The 23,767-nt window shown below is 41.7% G+C and overlaps 1 protein-coding gene across 1 annotated transcript in view; it reads right to left on the bottom strand.

Annotated features, from left to right (window-relative positions):
- ZFHX4 (zinc finger homeobox 4) overlaps nt 1–23,767 on the bottom strand; it is a 184,401-nt gene that overhangs the window by 138,954 nt on the left and 21,680 nt on the right. The window contains 2 exon segments of the mRNA XM_054708389.1: nt 21,103–21,605; nt 22,480–23,767. Of these exon segments, the coding sequence (XP_054564364.1) occupies nt 21,103–21,605; nt 22,480–23,767 (1,791 nt within the window).

Genomic DNA, 23,767 nt, shown 5'->3' with positions numbered 1-23,767 from the left:
TAAAAGAAAAGACTGGCCAGAGCCTGGCTGGTGTGGCTCAGTGGTTGAGCACCTTATAAACCAGGAGGTCATGGTTCAACTCCCAGTTGAGGTATATGCCTGGGTTATGGGCTTGATCCCCAGTGTGTGCAGGAGGCAGCTGATCAATGGTTCTATCTCATCACTGATGTTTCTCTATCTCCCTCTCCCTTCCTCGCTGAAATAAATAAAAATATATTCATATTTAAGAAAAAAAAAAAAGATGGCCAGAATTATCTCAAGTCACAACTCCCCATTTCACAGAATCTCTTTACTCCCTATCAAACAAAAACAAAATATCGTTAGAGCAGGACCATTGTTTAAGCCTTCATCCCACCCATGTACTCACTGGATTTATTTAAGTTCTTACAATAAGCTTCAAAGCACAAGGTACATACCGTATTTCTCCTCTTATAACCTTGACGTTGGCTATCATCAAATCTAGAGGATGGGGTATGTGGTAAAGGACAGAAAATGCTTCCAAAACACCTTCAAAGTTTTCTTTTTATTGTGCTTGTACTTCTTCAATGAAAATTTTTAAGTTTAAAAAATGTTTTCTCTAATCAAAGCCTTTCAGAACCACTAGCAAAAGCAACTTCAGAAAAGGAGGTAGATGAACCAATGGCATTAAATTATCTCTGACCTTGAAATATTACCTTAGGTGATGAGGTCGTGTTCATCATCATGACATTATTTGGAGGCTAAGTCTCTCAAATAAAAGTTACATATTTTCTAAAATCTGTGAACATGTTGAGAAATTGTGTAATCATCAAAACCAGAATCAATTCATTTCAATAATTAATAGAACTAGTTGTGAATATGAATATTTAAAGAGTCAACACAAAAAGACCTAGATGAGTCAGGGTAATCACTTCTGCAAGGATTGGGGGCTCTCTCAGACTGTGTTCCTTGTCACTAATAACCATTTCAAAACTGTGACTTTGAGGGGACTCATTTTGATGGCAGTGTCAGGAGCAAAATTCAATGCAATTATTAAAAAAAAAAAGAGAGAGATGATAAAGGCTGATACTGCCACCACCTGCGTTGAAAGAGTGCTCTTCCTTTCATCTCTTGATTAACATGGGGCTGACTTTCCAATTTGTGAATTAACTCTACCTTTTACTAGTTCTTTTTCACCCACTGATTTCCTGCCTCTTGGCCATTTCGCAGCTCATTTTCATATCCCCCAGAGGGCAAAGGGAGAAAATTAAACTCAAACCTATGAAATTTGCTCTAATGAAAGGAAAGGGAAGAAATTGGAAACCACTGGCTAAAATGAGGTTTGGGGATTTTCATATTTGCCTGGGTTCCAGTTAACCTAGAATATCAAGGTCCTACTTTACATGAAGCTATTCATCCTTCACCTCCACAAGATGATTTAGCCGTGGCCATGGTGGGAAAGCTATTACCCAAACCAGAACTTTCCATAAAGTTTCTTAAACAAATTATAGTCAAGAAGATAAATGAATATAAATCTTGAGGCACAGATAGTTGAGATGGAAAATTAGAGCACTCTCATCTGTTCTCACTTCCAAATTATTCCTATACTTTGGTCAAGAAGTAAGGTCTTAGAATTTATTAATAGGTTTCTGCTCTTTGACAGCACTTACTGATAAAAGTACCCCAGCCCTAGTCCCTAAAGGGTTAATGCTGGTGGGTGAGCTGAATTCATGAGCATAATCCTAAACAAGTGAGGTGAAGTTCTATCAGGTCTATTTCAGCATATCAGGGATTACTGCTAGCTGTCTAATCCTGCTGAGCCTCAGGGAGGAACGTTCTATTGTATTTGAAATCCTGGCCAGGAGAGAACAGAAGGTTAAATGGGTGCCTTGCTCTGTAATCGAATATCACAGGCACTACTTATCTATTCAATGAACAACTGACTTAGAAAATCAATTAGGAACCAAATAGATTCTTAGGAATTTTTACTCAGAAAGAGGCAAGATTTTTTTAAAAAAAGAGTTCATTTGATATGTTTTATAGTAGACCCCAACAAATTCTGGAGTTTCAAAAGTTGCTTATCTGGTTTCTAAAGTATGTCTCGCCCCATACTCCAGAGCTTCTATACTATTTCCTTGCAAATCCGGGCACATTTCAGGAATAATGACACCACACTCTAGCACAGCTGAGCCATTTACCTAAAGAAAGGAAAGGCTACTCAAAATCCACCCACATATAACACTGTTAAATCTGAATAAAAGTTAGAAGTAATAATGCAAATTCAGGGTGGGACAAAAGTAGGTTTATAGTTGTGAGTATGCGAAACAGAGAGTTTATTCATTCTTGTATTATTATTTATTAATTATTGTATTATTTTACATAGGAACAACTATAAACCTACTTTCCCCCACCCTGTATGTGCTATTGGATTTATTGAGTTGATTTAAATCATTTACCTCTGAAGAGTGCAGCATTTGTGAAAATATTATGAGCGTGGGGGTGGGAGAGTGGAGGCAGCCACAGCCCCTGGGCCTCTTTGTTCCCAGCAGGAAGAGGCTCCTTTGGGTGTTGTGAAGGTTAACACCCTGGTCTCACCACCCCCATCCTCTACCTGTCACTCTGAGTAGAAGTCACAGTTCGTGCACACAGACAAACAGGCTGACCTGGCCAGTCCACCTGACCTTGGACAGGCCTAAGATCAAATCTGGTTATTAATATTGGGGAGAGTCAAAATGTCACCGTGCAGACACTGGAGAATTGAGCTGGAAATTATGCGGGAGGCGCTCCCTGTCAATAGCAGCCTCATGACGCTGAGGGTTAAAATATTCATCAGGTCCTGAGCGGAGTTAAGAGATTTTTTTTTTCTGTTCTGTGAATGCTATTGAGAGAAGTTTGCTCAGGGCCTTTATATGCCCAGCTTATCTGTCCTTACACTTTCAATTATTTTTGGACTCTTTGCTTTATATGACTTCTTTTAAGGTAATCCATTTGCAGGCTAAACCAGATATAATTGGAAAAATATTGCCCTTTCATAGTCGTGGAAGATATTTTACAAATTGGATGAAAGACTTTTAATACCCTCATTGTAGTTCAATGTGCATATAATTTTAATCCTGGGTTCTCATTCTCTATCATTGTTATTTCCCATAACTTTCTCTCAGAATATGTCCATAATCTAGGCTAAAAAGGGAAAATGGAAATAAGAAAAATCATTTAAATGCCGAGGTAGATACAAAATGTGCTACAGTAATAAATGCATTACTCTCTCAAACCACTATTAAAATTAAAGAGGGAATCTGCTCTGACATTCCCTCCGTAATTTACACAACCATTTCCATATTTTCCAGTTGCAGTTGTGTGTCCTTCACAATAGTATTGACATTAATGATTTGGCCAAAATCTCTGCCACAAGGGTACCAGTCTTTCCTATAAAAATAGATTTCGAAAATCATCACTATCTTTTTAAGTACAGACCCAAACAACGCAGCGGTAGAAAATGCACTTCTTCAAATCCTGGGAAGAATGTTGGTCCGTGCTACACAGGCACATTGTAAAAAAAGCAGTAGAATCTTGCCTTTTTTTGAAAAAAAAAAAAAAAAAAGATATCCTCTTTTGAATTTTGTTGTCTGCTAGTCATGAAGCGATTTTTCCTTGAGAATGTGTCTGTTTTGCATAATGAAGTAGTCATCCAAGCTCTCAGTGGAGGCACATTCTGAGGCACTGGGCCACCGGCAGAATTATGTCACCACAAACTGTCCCCATCCTTCACCTCATGCTATTTTATATCAGTGGCTTCCTCAGGCAACACAAGCCCGCTAACTGCTTTATTTTGTGACACTGCTAACTGGTATGAACAGATTATGACTATGAAATGCCTTTGCATTTATGCAGCAAGATGACATGTCCATCATAGCAGAGCAAAATGCTTTGGGTCACACAAACATACAACACTGCACGACGTCTCTTACGGAAGCACAAAGCCCGAAAGGTTTATGGAACACTGGTGTGTGCTCGCTGAACCTTATCCCTGTCCCAGATGCCCAGGGCTCACCCCAGGAGGTCAGGAAACGTCTGTCCAGCAGGCAGCTACATGTATCAGCTGGGCTCAGTATCTGATCAAGCTGATCAAATTATTAGCAAAACCCTGAAATACTGGTTTGATATTTTTAAAGCAAAATACCCAGTTATTTTATTAGTTGGACTCTTTCAGAATGTGGGGAGAGGGTTTGCTTTGTTTGGGGCTTTCGTGGAACACAGGCTGTAATGTCTGTGGGACTCATACAGTCTGGTGTTGGTATTTTATAGTAGATCCACATTTTAAAATGGAGCTCTTGGGTCAATATGGAATTGATTATTTCAAGTCGATCTATAAAAAAAGGCACTTCTATATGAACTAGATAATGATCCAGTTTTTAACTGGCAAATGGTTAAAAAAGAATAACTTTTCCACAATAAGGTGTTAGGATAGGATAGATTCTGTTGCCATGAACTTGGGTGCCATATTTATTTGCTTCTTTTTAGTATTAGTTGTCATTGTGGCTGCAATACATCTGTATTGCATGTTATAATTTGGGAGAAAAAAAGAGTATGAGAGATCATTACAAGAACATTTTCAAATTATAGAACATACGACACACAGTTCTCTTTCATAAACAGTATCGAGATGTACATGTCTTTATACACACACACACACACACGTCTATATCTATAGAGATAGAGAGAGAGAGAATATGCTGTTATAAAGTAAAATTCCAAAAACAAACATCAGAATCTGCCATCCTAGAATAGCAAGAAAATGAAAAATTGCAGAATCATTACAGTGCACTACAAATGAGCACACAACCCATTGGGCATATGGAAGGCAGCTCTCCTGAGACCTATAAGATTCCTGTTCAGAAAATAGACTATGTGCTTGCTGCCTGAGGATATCTGTGTACTAGGAGAGTGGATTTCTGCAATAGGAAGAGGCAAGCATGATTCCAAAAATTGACCAAAAAAGATAGTCCTAAAAAATTCAATCCAGGGCCCTTAGATTTTTTTTCACTGACTTCTAGAATCAAAAAGTGAATTCTTGGCCTCTCAGGTCACTGAAGGTCTGGACCTTCAACAAAAGAACAGCTGTTTTGCATAGAAAGGTGTTCTTTATAAAGGTTTGCCATTCTTCCTACTGAAATAAGTATATATATAAAATAAGTATATCAAAACATGTCAGATTCTTGTCCGTAGAGCAAAACAATGAGTAAGACAGAGGGCAACACTTTTTGTGACTTCTGTGGACAAGGTATGCAGCATTGGCTGACACGAGCAAGTGGCTCTACAGATAAGCGTGGACCCGGGAACCAAGAGGTCACCCGTTCGATTCCCAGTTAGGGCACATGCCTGGGTTGTGGGCTCAAACTCCAGTGGGGGGCCATGCAGGAGACAAGCCAATTGATGACTTCCTCTCTCATTGATATTTCTAACTCTCTATCCCTGTCCCTATTTCTCTCTCTAAAAATCAATAAAAATATATTTTTAGAAAATCCTACTGTGTGAAAGAAGGGGACTCACAGAAGACAACAGAAAGCATGGTTTATCTACCTGGACATGCCAGGCACAAACCTAATGAGGCTGAGCTTAATAAATCCTTACCCTCACTACCTTCTAATGGAGTACTGAGATCTACAGTGACCTTCAAAATCTTCCAGTCCAGTGATCCCCAACCAGGCTGACTGTTGGGATCATCTCTACATGTAAACATTCCTGAATGCACCCCGTGGAATCAGCATGTTCTACAAGTTCCATCAGGGAGCCTACTGGTCAGCTTCATCTCCTCCAGCCTCACGTACTATCTTCTGTATAAACCTCTGAACGGGACATATAGCCACGTCTAGGGTATCTTTTCTCACAACCATTTTATGACTCCAAAAAGTTTGAAAGTGCTAACATTCTGGTAAGATCTCAGTGGCAAATGAATTTTCTCCATGACAGCTGCTATCTAGCAAAGTCAACGCAGCTCAGCCCCAGCAACGTGTCTCAATACCTCCAAACAGGGTCTCATTCACATTCTTTACTTTCTTCAGAGATGAGAGGAAGACTTTGATTTATACAAATACCTCTGTACTAAAGACACAAACACATGCTCCAGGATTTTTAAAAAACTGCTGTCATTCTTCGTTTACAATAGCAAAGAACTAGTTGTTTGCCTAATACGTGATTATATGTTCAATGCTTGTCTCCTTCACTAAAACTATAGGCTCCACCAGCGCGAGGCCAGTGTCTGACTTATTTGCTGCTATATCTTTATTCCCTCGCACAGGGCCTGGCAGAGTGGGCTCTCAATAAATAAATAAGTGAAATGATTAGTCAAGTAAGTAAATAAAGCACAAGAGATTTTAAGAGATGTAGTGCAGGTATTTCTCTGTTTGATTATTACCCTGCTTCCTGTTTATAAGAAAACTACATAAACATATATTTGCAAATTAAACAAAATGAACAGAAAACCAGCAACCTGATATATGTGTAGCTACATCAGCAATTTAAGATGAGATACTTGGTAAGTTCAGAATAAATTCAGCTCAGAGAACCACAGAAGTGATCACATTCAAACCACATCTCAAAGTCAGTTAAATTAAGGCTCATTTTCTAATCATGATGTAACCCAGAACCCATTTCACAGATGAAAAAATTGTGGGAGCGGCCTAAAGGCAAGAGTAAAATTAATGCCAGACACAGAAGCGTGGAACATTCATTCTTCGGCTGTGAGCTGCATGGACTACTACTCATTTGCAAATTCACACTTGGCAGACTTGAAAACTGGAATTTAAAAGTGTAATACACAATTCCTTGTCTGTGGGCAAACTTCTAAGAAAGAATGGGTATTGAAGTTAAGACATGAAGGGATACACAAATAGTTATTTTCTATGAGCTGTCTTTACCCCTTTTCATGTTGATGAGTATAGCTACATTCCTCTTCAAAGCCAATTTCCATTGGGGACATAAAGTTAGGAAGGGCTTTTCAGGCATGACAGTCCTAGATATAAGAGTGTAATCAAGTGCACTTCCAGAAGTTAAAAAGGAGAGAGTCTTCCCAAGAACAAGAAAAGCAGAGTTACCTCTATATATGAAAAGCAACACCCACCGAGGAGATGTGCCGACAAGACTCCAGTAATATTTTCCAAATAGAAGAAAACCTTCAGAATACCTTTCAGAGCTGTTGTTGTAACTTAATTAAGATCTACAGAACTCAGTGGCGTGCCCCCGCCCTCCCCCTTCCTGTGTACTAACAGATTAACTGAGGCACAGAAATGCTTGCCAAAAACCACATTAGGAGTGTCAAAGGCCACTGGCCACTTTAAAACAAAAAGTGCCAAGCTCTTCTTTTAAACTTGTCCTGAACTGGAGAGATAGAGGGAGACAGATGGGCATGGCTTTCTCTGCCTTCCTCTGAGACATCACCCACACCCTCCTACCACACTCCACCCCCAACGTATTAATACTGGGAGGACAGCAAATGTGATACCCACCTTGTCAATGCTTATTAGGCTCCTCGATGTTCAAAGACATAAGTGCTGAACTAGGCGGTCAGCCTTTGAGTTCACGGTGTCTCAGACTCAAGGAAGCGGCTCCAGACTCTTTCAGCCTGAGATAATAGGGGAGCTTATCATGTTTTCTTGCATAATTTCCCCTTGAAAGTTTCTCAGAACACAACAGAAAGAAGAAATTATGCTATCTTATGTTCCAACAGTAGGAACGCTGGAAGCCCAACCCCTGACCTCACCCTACCCCTGTCAATAGGCTTTGTGAAGATGGGTAAGTCTCTAGAAATGGAAAACATCAAGGAACATGCATAATTGTTTGAAGAAAACAGGATGATGGCTGCAATAGCTGTAGATGAAACATTAAGACTATTTTACCAGTGATTAATGCAACCATAGAGTAGAAATAAGTATGTTTATGTTTTATACCTACAAAAAGAAAAAACTTCTTCTGAATAGCCAAAAAAGCGCCAAGTAACATTTCAGTTTATTCATATCATTATCATTACGAAAATGTGCAAATCGAGTTGGCCAACATCACATAGGCGCTAAGGTGGAGGCCAAAGAGAGAAAGACTGAAATTATACTGTGACTGCATTATTTTTTAACAATGGAATATCTTTATTGGTGTGAAAACAATAATCACACTCTATCAAAGTTTTTAAAGGCAGGAATCTAATTTTCCCCCAAATATTACAGGAAATCTAAATATTAACTTTCTAGATGTCACCAAGTAGTAACTATTGCTAAAAAGTGTTACATAGCCTGGCCGACGTGGCTCAGTGGTTGAGCATCAACCTATGAACCAGGAGGTTAAGATTCCTGGTCAGGGCACATGCCCAGGTTGCTGGCTCAATCCCCCATAGTGGGTGTGTAGGAGGCAGCCATTCATTGATTATCTCTCATCACTGATGTTTCTATCTCTCTCCCCCTCTCCCTTCCTCTCTGAAATCAATAAAAAAATATATTTTTAAGCAAGTGTTATATAAAGTATTAAAAATATCCTTACAAACTTCTGGAATTCAGGAAAGCTGTTAACAGGAACAATTCACAAGGGAAAAGAAAGCAGAGGTAAAAAATATTACATATTTTCCTTTAGAAACGGGTGATCTTTCTGAGGACGGTTGCCTCCTATCCCTTTTGTTTCTGTCCCACTTGTCACTGGGGTCCAGCACATTTGTGGACAAATGAGGACAAAGACACATTTGTGTATTCATAGAGCAAAATGTGTGTCAGTACATGTAAATTTTAAAATATAGTAATTTTTCATTCCTACAAATACAGAAAATTCAGTTCATAGGTATTTCTCAAAGAACATAGCGTGAACCAAATAAATGGTTTACATTCTGACATAAAAAAAAAAAAAGAACTAAAATCTACACACTGATATCAATGACTTCTCGAATTGGTAGCCCTCACTCTCTCCACCCAAGGTCTTTAAATCTCTATCTAGTTCATCATTCCTTCCTTCTTCCTCTCTCAGGGGTTACCTGTGCTTCTCAAAGGTCAACGAGTATAGTTACACTCTTATTTCCGTCCCCTTCTGCCACTAAGAAGAGCTTCCTTTCCAGGTATCCCTTCCCAATGCAGTGCCGCCAGTCGCTGTGACAGTATCTCTTTTAAGACTGTGGTTGCTGGAACCAGTCTACCTGAGTTCAAATCCTGATTCAGTTGCTACTGTGACCAGCTATGTGACCAGGAAGAAGTTAAATAAGCTTTCATTGCTTTAGTTTCCCCATCTTCCAAATGGGCATGATAAGAGTACCTACCTAATAGGGATATTCTTAGAACTGAATGTTATTACACTTAAAGAACTTAGATTATCTGCCATCTAGTAACTGCTCAGTAATATTAGGACTACTAATGTTCTCACTGAAATTGTAGCCAGAGCGAAGCGGAAATGAGTAAGGAGCCATGGGAAAGGGATAAAACTGTGTAATATTCTTTAAAGCAAAAGGCAGAAGGAGCTGCCAAAGGACAAAATAAGAACACTTAATGTGCTCCCACAATTAGTGAGGCCGTGGGCTTTCTGGAGAACCTGTCAGTTTTCCTGAATCATATCCTGTTCCCCGAACCTTTGATTAGTCATGTGTACATTCAGAGCTGATTTCTGTGCTTGTTGACGAGTCTTGCACAACATCATCAAAGGTTTATTATCTCCAGGGACTGAGAACACGTACAGTGTGCAGGAAGAGATCCCTGTGATCTACTTTAAAACAAAGTGAGTGGCATTAATGATTAACTCATAATCTTCATCAATTTTTTAAAATAAGTATTTATATACTATATTCTCTCTGTGTGTCTCTCTCTCTCTCTCTCTCTCTCTCTCTCTCTCTCTCTCTCTCTCTCTCTCTCTCTCTCACACACACACACACACACACACACACACACATAATTTGTTCCAGGATTGGAACAAAATAAATATAGGTAGGTCTCCCTGGATAAGCACTGAAAACATCACTGTAATAATGCCATTCTGCTTTTTTAATCAACTAACACATGGAACCTGAATAGATCCACATCCTTCTACACCCACTGACAAATAACCAAATGGTTCACTTTTTGGAAAAGTGTTAGCATACATTAAAAAACGAACATAAATTTCAATGTACTTCTGTATCGATGATTTTCCAATAAGTTATCAATTTCTACAAGAAGGAATAAAATGACCTAGCACATGCTACAGGAACTTATAAGTACATATTATAACTGAGAGTCTCTTTTGAAACATATTATCTAGATAAATGTTGAAAAAATTAAGCAATTAGAAAGACAGTTTTGCATTTATGACTTTAAGATGCTAATTCTATCTCTGTGTTAAGAATTAATACTCTAAAAACAAAATAATTATTCATAAAGCCCACCTTAATTTTCTTAGAGAATTAAGAGAGCCAAAGACTATATTTCTCTGGGAATAAAAAGCTATTTATAATTTCCTCTTGGACCTATTTTAAGGAATTTGGTTATGAGGCTAGAGAGTCTCTTCTCAGGGAACACTCACCATGGAAAAATCCAAGTACATTTTTTAATTACTTAATCTGCTAATAAAAATGATAATAAACCAAAAAACAAAACACAAAACAGAACTTGCTTTTAGCCAAATTATTTCTCAAAAGACATTGTGGGCGGAGCCTCTGTAGCAAAGTTGTGATAGTCTCCCATAGCAAATAGGAGAGAGTGTGTCCCTTCTACAGCATTGGGCAAGATCAGTTTACCCAATAAAATAACTTCTGAAAACACATACTGATGTTCGCAGAATTCCCACTTTGGCATGTTAATCTTATTTCAGAGAACACTATTTATTTGGTGTAAAAATGTGAATCATTCGTTCCCTCGGCCCCCAGGTCTGATGTCACCTACTCTGTCCCTCGGTGCTAAGTGCTGACAATATGTAGAGTTTAAGGAAAAGCCCGTGTAAACCGACTCTCTTTCAGGAGTTATGGCAATTAGACTTGCTACCTGATTTCCCACCGTTGAACAATGAATGATTTTAGGCCCTCGGGACATATGCTAGTGTTGTTCTCAGGCCTGCCAAACGAATGGTTAGAAAGATTTAAAGTCTTTGAAAGACACTGCACGGTATAATTATCACAACGTCCTTGTGTGCTTCACACACGCCAGCTATAGGCTTGGAGCTTCTCTACTGAGAACACTCCTGTCATTTCAAAAGGAAGACTCTTCTTACTTTCCAATGAAACCACATTTCATTCATGAGTGTGGCCGATTGCAGCAGTGGCAATGATGGGCAATTTTTTGCATGATCAGGTAGCCAGCATCTGGAAGGCAAGACTTCCCCAAACATCTCGAAGTTAAGTCAATGTAAATAGTTTTAACAAGACCTGGGGCTCTCCATCGGACAAGTTAGCAAGATTCTGAGAAGAGGGAGGAAGGCAGTGCATTAGAAACATATGGTCGGTAGGAAATTTCTGGAAACGTACACCTAAAGGGACCCAATGTAAAAGTGAAAGATAAAAGTAAAAAATATATATAATAATAGCTCTAGCCAATGTGGCTCAGTTGGTCAGGCATCGTCCCGTGTGCACCGAAAGGTTGCTGGTTCGATTCTCAGTCAGGACACATGCCCGGGTTTCAGGCTCCATCCCTGGTCAGGGGCGTGCAGGAGGCAGCTGATCAATGTTTCTCTCTCAATGATGTTTCCATCTCTCCCTTTCCCTTACTTCCTTCTCTAAAATCAATAAAAATATTTAAATAATAATAATTCACAACAAAATCATTTTTTATTAAATTCTCTAGTAACTATCAATTGACTAGTATTTCCTCTAGTCATTATAAGGATGCCAGGGAAAGGGAAGATGGGCTCAGGTTCTGGGCAGAGAGCAGGCCATGCGTGGGTTGTGTGTGTAGTAAGTTAAATGCTGAGCGGGGCACATTCCCGCCCGCAGGTCAGCAGGGTACCATTTAGTACATTCCTGCTGGCGTACCCTGGTGACCTGGATGAAGGAATGCAGCTTCCAAAGGTGCTTAACTTGCAAGCACCGAGGGCTCAGGTGTAGAAGTGATATTCTATCAGTCCTTTCTATTTAACAAACCCAACACCCCCAAATGCCAATGGAAGGAAGCTCCTTTCAAGTGAAAGGATTCTGTCGTGACAGGAAATATGCAGGTGACAATTTTAATCAGCAGTTTCTCCTTCCGGCTTGTAGAAGTCCAACAAGTCTAAGTTCATCATTCCAGTGGACGGCAGTCATGGATGCAAACCCCTCAGGCCAGCTCTTAGGTTCCATGGCACCTGCAGCATCTTTAAAGGGAATGTGCTAACTTGAACGAATAAAAGTGGGTTCCAGAAGGATTCAGCCTTAGAGGAAAAGTCTGCCTCTGCACCTCCCGGCCTTCCTCTTCCTTTCCCACCCCCGGGTCTTCCCTTCTTCAAGTACAACAGGAAGTGTTTCCACTAGCAGAGGCTCAGAATGCAGGCTGGGTGCGGAGGGAGAAGGGAGCCCAGGGAGACTCCAGCACAGGCTCCGTGAGGACTTCAGCAAGGCCTTTGGCTCTGAATCTGTTTCCTCAGATGTGCAAATGGGAGTGACAACATACCACCGTTCGAAGAGGAAAGAACAGATTGCACACAGAACGTTTAGCTTATTATGACTGTCGCTACAGGTTCTCTCTTCAACAAGTAGCGGCATTTTAAAAGGTGATAAATGGATAAGCCAATGACCAATATGCCTTCACTGTTGACAGACTGGCATCAGGAGGAGGAATATTTTGGGTAAAATTCTTGTTGCTATCTCATAAATCATATGTAGTCAGTCAATAGCCAACTCTGACTATCAAGGAGGCTCTTCTTGACACAGGACACATAATCATAGCCTTAAAAAAAATCTACATTTTAAAAGTTTAAAAGCTTTCTTCCCAAAACAGAGTCAAGTGATACAGTTGAACCTGTCAATAGCTCATTTCTTTCCACCTCAGCTCTGCATTGCACTAATTTTATCAGCAGATATCCAGACACAAAGAAATATTAAACTCTAACCTTTCTCTACAGTGCCAGTGGTCGGCAAACTCATTAGTCAACAGAGCCAAATATCAACAGTACAACGACTGAAATTTCTTTTGAGAGCCAAATTTTTTAAACTTAAACTTCTTCTAACGCCACTTCTTCAAAATAGACTCGCCCAGGCCGTGGTATTTTGTGGAAGAGCCACACTCAAGGAGCCAAAGAGCCGCAGGTGGCTCGCGAGCCGCAGTTTGCCGACCACGGCTCTACACCAATCCTTAAAAATTGCTTAATGGGAAAATATAACCCTAACACTTATTCCTTAAGCAACAAGGAGAGAGAAATGTACATTCTATGCTACCTAATATTTCCAAAACAGAAAAGTTTTAGGAAGATCTGAATCAATAATTATTGAGAGTATGGTCACAGTAGACTTTTGCATTTGCATATACACATTCAATATTGTAAGTTTTATAATCAAGCCCACGAAAGTAGGTTTCCTTAAAATAAGAAAGCTAAAGCATTAGTAAAGATGGCAAAACCAAGTAAAATCAAATGTTGCCACACACAATTTTTATTATCAGGGATAATACCAGCACAGGTCATTATAAAAATTGTTCTTTAAGCAGAATTCTCACTGACAGTATTATAAACGAAATTTATAACAGATTCTCCAAGTGTCAAACTAAATGAGCAGTTCTACAAGGTGGTTGACTGAAGTTTTAATCTGACACATTTTGCATTCTTAATTAAGTGGTTTTCTTCTTCATTTTCTAGGCAATGCATCAGTAGCATCATCCTTGTGCATGAAAAATGATGTACATGTTCCAACTAATAGAAAAGCTCTACGCTGTCCTCACATTCCCACCATAACACCTGCCTGAAACGGATCAATACCGTCTTGCCTTGCAAGAGGGTGGTAATAGTAAGCTACAAGTGACAATGTTCTACATCTACTGGTGACCCAAGAGAGCAGGCACCCTCAGCCTGTGACAGACCAACCACTGGTGAAAAAGGCACAGGTGCTTTGATGGCTGGTATATGGATTCTACCTTTGATTCTATTCATGTCCCAGCCACATCGGAAGTGCAAGGAGTTAGGAAGCATCATCTTAGAGAACCTGGCTTAAATCCTACCACCTGAATGGGACACAGCACCCACACAAGCAACATTTTAAAAACTGGTGCATAGTAAGTGCTCAATAAATGTCCCCGTATTGATTAGAAGTAAAACTTGGGCTAGCGTTCGAGCATTCTGCAAGCAGAACCTTGACCTTGTGCTTATAACCCACACCACACTCCCACTAGGCTGCAAATCTATAAAGACGTTTCCTTGGGGGTGGGGGGGTGGGGGCTGGGCCTCTGTTGTTGATCTTCTTATGAATAAATCATATCATCATAAGCCTTCATGCAATACACTGATAATTTGGGGAAAAGTGCTGTCTAAGGCTTGAATTATCTGAATAATGAACAAATCTCCACGTCTAATTGAACTCAGCCCGAGCACAGGCTCAGACTCACAGCAAACCCGGGGAAGCATTTCCAGTAGAACGCGGGCAGGCCAGATGTTCTGGAAGCAGAACGCGGTCATTATGCACATGCCAGCTCCTCCTCCCTCCACCCCAGGCCAAGACCCTTTCAGCAGCACGAGGCCTGGCTAACATATGCCTCTGGCTGCATCCCCGCGTGGCATCCCGGGACCCACTCGAACACTTCAGCAATTTTCAACAAGCTCCACTGACAGGGCCCATTAAACTGAGGCCAAAGACACACGCAGGGAGGACACGCTAATTATGAGCTAACACCTTGGTCCACATGACCCAAACGACCTCGGGGTTGGTGACCCACAGGCCATTTACCACTTTTGGTGAAACCATACCTACACGTCACAGGCCAGAGCATGAGCTCCAGTTAGACAGACTCCATCACATAAATCTTAAAGGACGAGGTGATGTGGTCTTGAAGTGTAGGGAATGGTAGTGCCAATGTTTTACTGCGTTTCTGCGGTGGGGAATCGTGTGTGTGTGTGTGTGTGTGTGTGTGTGTGTGTGTGTGTGTGTGTGTGTTTCTGTCTGTCTGTGTGTGTTCCCAAGGAGAGAAACGCAGAAAGCTCTTAGGTGGGGCACTGCCCTCCCTAACCCCCATCCTGACATAATCACTGCACCCCGCACACCCAGGGATTCATCAGAGGAAAAGCAAGCCCCTTTGAAATGAAATGCTCCCTGGGCAAGACCTGAAAGTCACTTACACCTTCGGATGCGCTACGTGGCTTTTATCAAAAGGCCTTTTCCCCCTTAATTAAAGGAGTGCTAGTTTTCTGGGGGGAATTAGACATGTAATCTTGCAACAGGGAGTACTTCCCTGGAGAGAAGGGATGAAGTAGTAAGGATCTCAGAAAACCAGAGAGGAGCACAGTAGCGTGCGCCTGCTCTAGGGACAGTGGCACTCTGGGTAGGGAAAGACACGTTGAAAATAAAATTAGCGGCTTCCAGTAACACACTTGGCTCTCTTTAGATTTTTGTCTGGGTGTGTTAACAATTTCACACACTGAATATCATTTTCTCTATCCTTACATGGATGTAAAAAGTTACTAATGCCTGGTCTAAATAATCCTTCCAGGAATTGCTATCTATCTATCTATCTATCTATCTATCATCTATCTATCTGTTCATCTATCTATCTATCTATCTATTTATCTATCACCTATCTATCTATCTATCTATCTATCACTCTATCTATCTATCTATCCCTCTATCTATCTATCTATCCATCCCTCTCTGTCATCTAGCTATCCATCCATCCATTCTTTTCTATCTCTATCTGTGTATCTATCTATCTATCTATCTATCTATCTATCTATCCATCCATCCTTCTATCTATCATCTAGCTATCCATCCATCTTTTTCTATATCTATCTGTCTGTCTGTCTGTCTGTCTGTCTGTCTGTCTGTCTATCTATCTGTCTATCTCTCTATCATATGTTTGGATAAACAGATTTGGGGTCACTTTTTCCTAGTGAAATCCAGAGAGGGATTTGGCTCATCATGCAGACTTTCCTGCCCTGGAAATGCAGTGAGAAGTCCCTGTTTGTGCTGGAGTCACTGTGTCAGAACACGTGGCTGTGCCTCAGCAAATGTCAAGCTTAAAAACAGAAGTAGACGTAGTTGATAGGCCTGGCCAATGACACTGCGAGCTGAGAGCATGGGTGATTTATTAGTTGCTACCAGCTAACCAGCTCCTCTGTGTTTGATCTGTGTATTTATTCGTCCTCGGTATTATGCAAGCATGTGTTGTTCTATTATGGAAACTGTTTTCTCAACCTATGCCTTGGTTTTTTACATGAGAATACAATAAAATAACTTGAATTGTGATTACTTTTTTAAATAAATCCTGCAACTGGAATTGAATTTCACACTGCATTTCAACCTTGAAAGGAACATAAATCTGAAACTAATATAAAAAGTGCACAATTTTCCACATTCAGGTTTACGTTTTAGCAACAGAAAAGAATAACTTTTGTTTATCTCTGAAAACAGCTTTCTTCATCTAAATAAATGAGTAGAATCAGTTTGAGGAAAAACCTGTTTTGGTTTCTCAGATACACACACATATTCCAATTTCCTCCGGCACAATGACTTTTATGCAAATGTATCCCACACAATCTCCTGACCTCTTTTACCATCACCCTGGGACAATGACAGTTCCATAATTGCAATGGTACATATCTGGTGTATTTGATTTTAAATTGCAAAGTTGGACTCTGGCCTATTGAAAGGAAAAACCTTGTGATTCTTTGTTAATTCCAAACCGATCAGGTTATTATTTCCTACCAGTAAAAAAAGAAGAAAAGAAAAAGGTAGGTGAGGCTAATTATTCCATTTTTATTTCCTTGCCACACACTTTTGCCAACGTGGCTCCTTGCAGTTTCTTCTGTGACCCTCCCCCACAGCTGGATTTTAGTTCTTAACCCGGATTCCTTCATCCGTAACATGGATAATGAGAAAACTCCAAAAATGTTCCTTGGGGGAATGTTACACTGAAAGTTACCTAGGACCCAGCCCCACGTGTGTTTCTCTGCTCACCATGGAGACAAGAGATTCATTGACTGCTCTCAGCCAATTTGAAACCCAAATATGAAAACAGCATTATGGAATTCAGACAGACTATTCTGCTTCACTTCTAGCAGATGCAGGCAGGAAAAAAAGCCAGGACAATTCAGCTTTTGACTTTGAACAAGCAAAGCTGTGAACACCTCACTTACAAATACATATCATATCCTAAGAGCAGTGCCAGTGCAGGTGTGGGGAGTCCCGCAGAGCGGGGGGGGGGGGGGGTGGGGGGGCGGGCAATCAGCTGGCCAGGAACCTCTGGGCCATTCTGAGCCAAGAATAAGTGAAACTGGAAATCGGAAATATCGCCCACGTCTTACTTGTTCCTTCGCACCTTGAATGTCTACTGCTAAGTGGTTTTTCATTATATCTTTTTATTGGACTTTTTCAAAAAAAAAGTTTGGGATCTTGTAAAGGGAAGACCAAATTGCAAAGCATTTTAAAGGGGTTTCTTGAAAACATTTTCCAGCTTATTCATTAGTCCACTATTCATCCTACAAATATTTATTGAGGACTGACTGTGTAAATTCCAACTGACAAAAATTTGTAGAGGATGCAAAGGCATGAATTGGAGGAGTCTGATCAAATGTAATAAAGTGGCTAGCTGAGAAACACTGTTCCTGCATTGGATACAGAGATGGACATGGCCACAGATACACCCCCTTTTTACCTTGCAACACTGACTGTAGCTCTCCAGGCATTTAGTGCTAACCTCACTTTAAATACACTTTTCACACACTAAGAGAAGATTAAGAGCAAGCTGCAGTTTCATTTTATTGTTTTAATTTCCCAGGCCAATTTTGCTTCATCATGAAAATTTCTGGGGGGAAATCAACACAGCACTTCAGAAATTTTTGCTTGAAGAAATGAGTAAGATTTTCTTTAAACACACACACACACACACACACACACACACACACACACACAAAAACCTCTTTTTGAAAAAAAAAAAAGAGAGAGATTCTCAGGAAAATAATACTGCCAAAGAAATGAAGACGGCTTCGCTTGTTTTTGTAGCCATCGTTAGCAATAGACATGAAGGTATTCTTTTTTTTGAGTCCATATGGAAAGATCATCTACACATTCTGCCTCTGGGTCCTTTGCCAAAATACCATAACCCACAAGCCTTCCACCTTAAACATAAAAGGAAAGGTGTTGTTCTGGTCAAATAAAGAAATAATCTTTACTAGCATACGTCTAATGTTAAAGCTGCCTAAATCCTGCCAAATACATTAAAGCAACATCTGTAAAACAGATTTTCATTAAATTGATCAGTTTAAAGTTAAGCAGCTAGGCAGATGATGCTTTTATGCTCACCCTTAACCCTTAACCTTTAACCTCCTTTAACTGGAATGAGGACACACACTTCTTTTAGGTAATACAGCAAGAGGTAGCCTATTCAAATCGAACTGACACATGACCACGTTTAAAGTGTTGTCAATCAATACGTTGTCAATAACAAGAAAGGCTGAATTCTCGCTGCTCTGCATTTGTCTTATAACCGCTACTTGTCACTTTCCCATAAAGTCTAACTAATTCCCGAAGCAGAATTATGTAAATTAAGCTCTTAATGAAAATAAATTTTACGTAGGAGATTAGTGTCTAATCATTAACTCAGAAACTATTTTAAGTCTAATTTTAATATTTTAGCCAAATTACAACGCATCATTTTTTTTTTCCAGACCCTGGCCAATTTGTTAGCTTCTTATTTAAAAGCAATTAATGTTACTTATGAAGCAATTTTATTTTGCTCACACAAGCTGACCAAGCTTGCTGAAATCATTACTGCACTTGAAAACCCTCTCTCTCTATCCGATGCACACTGCCTTTGGTCTTTGTAACTCATTTTAGAAATGGCATCCTCAACACATTGCTATTCTGGAGGACTTGGGCAGTTACCAGAAATAAGGAATGCCCCTTGAAGGATGATGCAAAAAAATGTAGTCCAATGACCCCATATCAAGTTGCAACAGCTCAAATATTTCTCTGTTCAGTCTTCTTTTAATTCAAGGTAAGTTTGTTCAAAGTATGCTTGTTTGGTTGCTGACCATTTTTAAACACTACAGTATTAGGGAACTTGGGTATTTAAGAGATAAGCAAATAAAGAAGAGTTGGGGGAAATTTTTGTATATGACATAACATTTTAAAGGTAAGAGGACGTATATACCCTTTGGTTCTGAGACCGAAAGTTCTCTCTGCTTGAAAGCCCTCTTTATAAACAAGGGTTTATCTCCTTGAGTTGTTAGCCATTCAAAGACAATATCCAACTCTCCCTTCAAAGGAACTTCCAGACCAACTCTGGCTCCCAGCAAATTGCTCTGCAGACAGTGAGGGATGTCAATTCACACCCGTGGAATGAATGGAAAAACTTAAAACACACATGTCTACATAATCACCAAACAATTAGATTAAATCACTTTTCCTGAGAAAATAAACTGTGCCACTCTACTTTTCTGGAGCTTCCCACATGAGATTAATAAAACAGAAAAATTTGTACATTTATGTCTTCTTTTTGCAACATGTTCATTTCAAGTGTTAGAGGGGCTGCATGAATATAAACCCAGTTCATGAATATTCTATCTAGCTCCCAGGGTTGAGATCTATTATTTATACAAACTTAATGTTTGTTTGTTTTTTCTCTCCTCGGAATTCTAAAAGTTTTAATAGGTCAGGTAGCAACAGGGGGGAAAAAAAGTTGACAATTGAACGGCTGTCAACCATTGCTGTAAAATCTATGAATTATAATACAATTAATTCTTGGATTATATTTTCAATACCATCAATTTAGAAGCTTTCCATACTACATCAAAGCCTGAACTTCCCTCAAACTGTGTAACCCAAATCTAATGCTTTCATTATTGATCCGCAGAGCACCAACAACATAGGAACAATGTTACAAATGCTCCCACCACGTCTTCCGGATTTTACGCTCTGTACATCCATCTAGAGTTGGAGCTTCAACAACCTCAACAAACAGTGCCAGGCCAACCCAAATAAATAATTCCTGCACACGCTCTAGACCACCGTCTACTCTGCTCCTCATGTGTTTATAGTTTGAAGCAGTATTAGAAAAGCCATAGGTGTTACAATCACTGGTTGACTCCTGATAGTATAGTTACCCCTGATTTCTAGTATAAATCAATAGATAACACTTGCAAAATGGATTTTGTAATCATATTTAGAGCTTGTTACAATGACGAATGGTTTGCAATATTTTCTGAATTTTAATGTCCTCTAGACAAAAGAAGTTCTTAATAAGTTACCCTGTTATTCATCATAGAAATGAATCTGTTCCACGTGTTACATGAACCAAGACAATCAAGCCAAACCAGTACACCAGCTGCTCAAAACAAATTAACCAGTCATCAGGATTTACAAAAAAGTCAGGACAAGTTGTGCAATCAATGGTGTTCCTCACTTGCATGTATTCATTACATCAGCATCAGATAAAAGTGTTATTTGCCTTTGAATGAACATTTTTATCCCTGCCACATCCACTGAGGGGATTAAAACATTACTAGCTGGGAAAAAATCATGCAAAATAACAACAGTGTTAAGAAGACTTTCAGCTGATGCTAAGGGAGAGTGTGTTTACTCAATACTACTAGGTACTTGAAAGAAAAAGCAAAAATGCGCACACAGAGTCACCTTGTCACCAAACAAAAGGTGGCACGAGGTAGCACTATTTTTGTCTTCTGCTCCCTGTAACCATTCACACTTAGCCATGAGTGGTACACTATGCCTTTTGAAAAACCAGTCAACAACACAGCATTGTTTTGCATATGAAAATACTCAGAAAAGTTATTTTATTTGGGAGAAACCAGTAAAGCAATCCATGCCACTGTGACAGATATAACAGAGACAGATAGCCAACCTTTCAAATAAATTCTCCCGTCGCCTAGATTTCAACATAACATGTATTAACGTTCAGCAGACACTGTGTCCCTTGCCCTTCTATTTATTTTTTTTTCCTTTTCTTAACTTGCAGACTTGCGCTCCAAGCTCTGAACAGTTAATTCCCTTCCCACCCCTGTGTCAAGGGAAAGGGATGTCCCCCTTACCTTGTAGAGTTTCAGGGCCGCCTCGTGCCTGTGATTGGTGGTGTGCAGGCGTAACTTATCCACACTGTTGGTGTAGTAGTCACAGGCGTTGCACTTCAGGTGGACGGGGTTGCCAATGGCGATGCACTTGAGCCTCCACTCGTTGCTTTTGCCTCCTTCTTTAATGTGAGCCACCAGCTGGTACTTCTGCATGTGCTTGTCGGTCTTGCAGTGGAGCTGGAAGTTGGCTTTGAGCTGCGTGTTGTAGTTACAGAGCTTGCACTGGTAGATATCTCCAATTACAGCCCTCCACTCCTCTTCGGGGAGAGCGCGCTCGCTGCTCACATGCACGCTCAGGGCCTCCAGGCTGTCAGAGGTGAATTTGTTGCACACAGCACACTGGAATAGCTTCAATGCCGGGTCACTGATATAAGGTGACAGCTCTCCTGCAGTAAGGAGGGACAGGTCATCACCCATTAGCTGACCACTGGCAAGCCGGATTTCAGGCGGCAGCTCATTATTTACTACAGGAAGAAAAAAATTAAAAGGAAAAATAGACACTAGAAAACACAGCACACACAAAGGAATCTGTAAAACAAAAGTCTTGACCGGGAATGTGCTTCCTCTAGAGCTTAAACCCATAAAAAGCTGTAATAGGATTGAATCGGGATCAATTACAATCATCCCTTTCAACTTCTAAATGCCCTCACCAGATAGCTTTAATTACTCCTACTGGGCATGATGTCATTCTGAAATTTGTATTTTCGAGGGCAAGAGAGGTGATCGATACCATAACAAACAGCCACGTGCTTGCGATGGAAGAGCCTAGATAAACTTACATAAGCACTAATTGCTATTTCGCAATTTGTCTGAAGCCTGATGAGATCTGGCTAATACTGTAGGCGGGCCGGGAATCTCTTGCCAAATACCTGGGATAAGGTAACGGTATGACTGTTAGCAGTTTAATTACCTTCCATCACAGACACGGAAATGGTTTTCACTAATATTTCATTGAAAATAATGGTCTACCCTTTAGAAGCGCAAGTTTGATATTTGAGGGAATAACTGCCAACACCAAAGCTATAAGCCTTGCAAGGGTCTCAGCTAATAATGGCAGGGCAACTCGGGCACATGCGCGTTTGTTCATCGAGCTGCTGCATGAAGACAAAGTTTGCTAACTCCTCTCAGGCTGCCCTGGACCCCTTAACGGCTTCCCCTACGGAGTTAATTCAGGTCTGAAGGGAAGCCCAAGTGGTTGGATTGTCAGCTGAGAGAGAAATTCCCTTCCAGTAGGCTGTCCCCGATTCGTCTGCACGCACCACTTCATCTGGGTGCATCCCACCAACTCAGATTGTGACGCGGAGCTAATGGGAGCGGAGGAAAGCAGTAACTACTGACCGAGTCCCGGGGCCAGGGCGGCCGCCGTGGCCGGGTCCAGCTGGAAGGGGCTGAGCATCAGCTGGGGGTCGGCAGGGCTCTCCAGCTTCATCCCGGTCAGGCCGATGTTCTGGGCCAGGTAGTACTGGTAGAGCTCCGCCTCGGCCGGCGCCAGGCCCAGGTGCAGGTTATGCTGGATCTGCTTCATGTTCTGCTGCAGGAGCATCATGTTGTGCATGTGCTTTTCGCTGGTCATGTGAATCCGGAGGTTCCGCGCCACGTTGGTTTCGTAGTCGCACACCTCGCAGCGCCAGGTGGGCTTCTGCTTGGGCTTGGACGGCGAGGGGGTCCCGCAGCCGCTGAGGCTGGCGTTGGGGGCGGGCGCGGCGTGGCCGAACACCTGCTCGCCGGCGGTGCCGTTCTGCAGGTTCTGCACGTTGTTCAGGTGCTTGTCCGACTGCATGTGGATGCTGAGGTTGCCTTTGGTCGTGGTCGAGTAGTTGCACACCTCGCAGCGGAAGGGCTTGTAGCCGCACGTGTAGCTCTCGCCCCGGGCGAGCCGGGGGTGCGGCTGGCCGGTCTTGCAGTACACGCACGAGCCCCCGGGCTCCGGGTGCTTCTCCTTCATGTGGGCCTCCAGGGTCTGCTGGTATTTGTAGTGCCAGTTGCATTTGGGACACTTGAGGGTTTTGCACGAGTTCCTGGAGTGCATCATGGTCATGTGGCCGCCCAGGGACCGCGAGGACCCCAACACCGTGTCGCACTTGGGGCACTCGATGCCGCTGCCGGGGGAGCCGTCCCCTCCGGGCCCCGGGGTGCCGGGCGCACTGGGCGCCAAGCCGTGCTGGTGAGGGGGGGCCGCGCCGTCCTCGTCGCCCCGGCCCGGGTCGCAGGGGTGGGGGGCCGCGGCGGCGGCGCTGTCTTTGCCGGCACCGGCCTCCGCCAGGTCCTTGCCTGGGCCACCCAGGCCGTAGGGATGGGCCCGGGGGGCGGCCGTCTGCTTCTTCTTCTCCGGGTCGTCGGAGCCCATCGCGCAGGTGGAGGAGGAGGAGGAGGAAGAAGAGGAGGAAGAAGAGGAGGAGGAGGAGGAGGACGGGGGGCCCTTTTCGATGAATTTTAGCACGCTGGATGATAAAGGAGAAATGCTTTGGTTTAAGAGAGGGAAATCTTTGTTACCAATACCATCGGTGAGTTCGCCTAACACCTCCTCGTCGTCCAGGTCGTTGGAGTAGGCGTCCTCCTCCTCGTCCTCGTCGCCCGCCTCGGGGGGCTCGCGTTTGACGGGGCACTCGGCGCCGCCGCCGCCCCC

Source organism: Eptesicus fuscus, chromosome 19 (assembly GCF_027574615.1).
Source record: "Eptesicus fuscus isolate TK198812 chromosome 19, DD_ASM_mEF_20220401, whole genome shotgun sequence".
In the NCBI taxonomy this organism is placed as follows: Eukaryota; Metazoa; Chordata; class Mammalia; order Chiroptera; family Vespertilionidae; genus Eptesicus; species Eptesicus fuscus.
Note: the sequence above shows the minus strand (reverse complement) of the source record. Positions and strands in the feature narration are given on the sequence as shown.